At 59.3% G+C, this 2,694-nt stretch overlaps 1 protein-coding gene across 1 annotated transcript; it reads right to left on the bottom strand.

Moving 5' to 3' along the window:
• Positions 1-682: 682 nt before the first annotated feature.
• Positions 683-2,148, bottom strand: VDBG_08571 (carboxymethylenebutenolidase; the record flags this gene model as incomplete). The annotated part of the gene is made up of 4 exons (XM_003001480.1): positions 683-986; positions 1,106-1,293; positions 1,379-1,779; positions 1,848-2,148. The coding sequence occupies 4 exons, from the start codon at positions 2,146-2,148 to the stop codon at positions 683-685; spliced, it is 1,194 nt and encodes a 397-aa protein (XP_003001526.1).
• Between the last annotated feature and the right edge of the window lie 546 nt (positions 2,149-2,694).

The following is a 2,694-nucleotide window of genomic DNA, read 5'->3' on the forward strand; positions in this document are numbered from 1 at the left end:
GGATGATGGGAAGAGAAAGTAGAGGCAAAGGCCAACATGTTCAACCGAGGATCGAGGCACGTCCTTTTGTACCTGGGCGCGGCGCCATGACGAGATGTCGATTCATGTTTGACCTGGAGACCAAAATGGATCAAACCTCTAGACTCTCCCCGGAGACTCGGATCGGGACAGCGAACCGACGTCTTGAATGGGCGTCTTCCATGCGTCGATGGCGGCATGAGGGATCCCCGAAACGACGTAAACTTGGCTGTTGGATCCTTGATCGAGGGGTACCGAGTGGTGCCGAGTGGAGCCAGTTCATCCCCTAGCGGCCCGTTAGTGACTCCGAGGTTTCTCCCTATCCGGGGTTCCTGCGCGTCAGGCGCGGTTTAGCCGTGGCCTCTGCCCACGTCGCCGCCTCGAGACGTTGCCCATTGGTTTGGCCGAGCCGATGTTCACCCGTGCTCCCAGGATAATTGGTGTGCAGTCCCCGCGGGCATCGATCTCGGCCCCCACAGCCACAGGTCAGACCTTCACACCACCCCGCACTGACAGCTCGGAGAATCCAACATGGGCTGTCGCGATTCTCCGTCCTCGTCGCCATGCCCGAGAATGCCTTCGCTGATTAGCCTTTGCTGATGAGAAATTGGAGCTATGGAAATTTCAAATGTCCGATCTAGGCCCTTCCTCGACGAGCCTTCCGTCACACCTCCCTCGTGGTGTATGCAAACATGGCGTTGGACTCGACAGCCCCTTCGTCCGCCAGCTTCGCCGCCGTCTCTGTCCCTGCTACCGGCACCCGGTACTCGAACCGCCGACCCTCTGCCGGTGTCTGGCCATCAATGGCATATGGGAATGGCAGGTACTCTGGCAGCAGTCCCAGCTGCCGCAATGCCGTCGCCTGGTCCCACGCAATGTGCTCGTGGTGAAGCCGGTCGCCCCGCACGTTGACGACGCTGGTGAACGGTATCGTCAGCGCCTTGCCCGTCGGGGGCACCCCGGGGAGCCTGTCAAGTGTCAGCCTCTTACCTCCAGGAAACAGGAGAGGAAATATATGGGTTCGACGCCAAGAAAAAAAAAGAAAAAAAAAGAGAGAAAAAGAGAGAAACAAGAGAAGAAAACGTACAGCCAGTCAATCACCCTATCATGGGTGCATTTGAAGACAAACTCGTCAATCACCCTGTCAATGCCCACCGTTCGGCTGACGAGCTCGAGCTCCGTGTCCTCCGGGTTGCTGAAAATGAAGTGATGGCGGTAGAAGTCTGTGAGACGCTCACGACCGACGCCTCCTGTCAGCGTCGGGACGTGGTTGACCTGTTACCGCCCTTGGCGTTAGCTTCCTTGGCTTCCTTTCGGCGGTCCTCTGCGTCGAACGTGAAAGGCTCCATGCCAGACTTACGTAGGGCTGTTCGACCATGGTAGCCATGGTCTTTTCGACGCTTCGTTCGCCGAATTCAAATTGCGTGTGCTCCTCCCATACAGCTTCAATGTCGAAGTAAGGCCCCCCGAAAAGGGGCTTGAGGAAGGACAGCGTTCGCGTGTGGGCGAGGGAAGCCGAGGCCGCGTGATAATCAGCGTGGGCGGGAACCCCGAAAAAGGGCCTCGCCGAAGGGTACAGGTAGTGCTTCCCACCGTTTGCCAGGCTCGCCGTCTGGCCGGCACCCGGACCAGCCACGTGCGCCAGCGCAGGACCGTGGCCGTAGGCGGCGCCGGCCCCGAAGAACACCACGGCTTCGATGCTCGCGATGGGACCTTCCTTGGCGAGGTTTGCCAGGACCGGGCTTGAGGCAGCGGCATAGACTGCGAGAACATGTCAGCACGCACTGCAGAGCTGTCACACCGGGTAGAGGGGGCTCAAAGGAGCTCACTGATAAGACCACAGCGGCCTTTCTGATCACAGACGTCGAGCTCGTCGAGCTCGTCAGCCGCATTTTGCAGAACCTGTTTCAGATCTACAGTCTCCGCGTCTGCACCGATCGTGACAGCGGCAATCGCATATCCCTCTTCGGCCCATTTCTGCGCGGGCGGGGGGTCAAGCACACCGTCCTTCGGAACCCCATGGCCTTCCTCCGTCAAGATGATGAGTCCGGGGCCGTGGCCTCGGCGCGTGAGCGGGCGGTGGATCGCTACGGCCCAGGCCGCGTCTTGGGCACCGGCGGCGGTCGTCATGTTATGTTGCAGTCGTCACTGGAGAGCCACAGAACCACACAGATGTGAATGTAAAGGCTGACACGATTTTGACCGACTGGCTGCTCACCCCCGCACCTCGATGCAGATCGTCCAGCACTCACCGCTGCCCCACACTGCCGCTTCGCCCCCGCCGCCGATGCCGCCTCACTGTTGGTCCGTTGTGCCTCCGCACCGGGGGTCTCAGATGCCGTGCGTGACTGGCGCATGCCGGTGTTAGGGTTCGTTGCCAGTCTGCATGAGACACATTGTTGAGTCACTGTTCGTCGGATACTGGCCAGCACTCTTTGTGCATTGAAAGGAGACAGAAGAGGTAACCGCGAATATTCATTGCCGCCCATCCTCCCCATACCATTACTACTAAAGCCGGGCGGAGGCTTAGCGTACATCGCTCATACAGGTTGGCGATGTGTGCAAGACAGCCTCCTTCGCGGTTTGAGCAGGCACCGGCCGGTTGTCGACGTATCCGTGTGTCACGACACCACAACTTTGGATAAACGTGACAGGCACCCCTGACAAGTCACGAAT

Source organism: Verticillium alfalfae, genomic scaffold (genome assembly GCF_000150825.1).
Source record: "Verticillium alfalfae VaMs.102 supercont1.12 genomic scaffold, whole genome shotgun sequence".
Classification (NCBI taxonomy): Eukaryota; Fungi; Ascomycota; class Sordariomycetes; order Glomerellales; family Plectosphaerellaceae; genus Verticillium; species Verticillium alfalfae.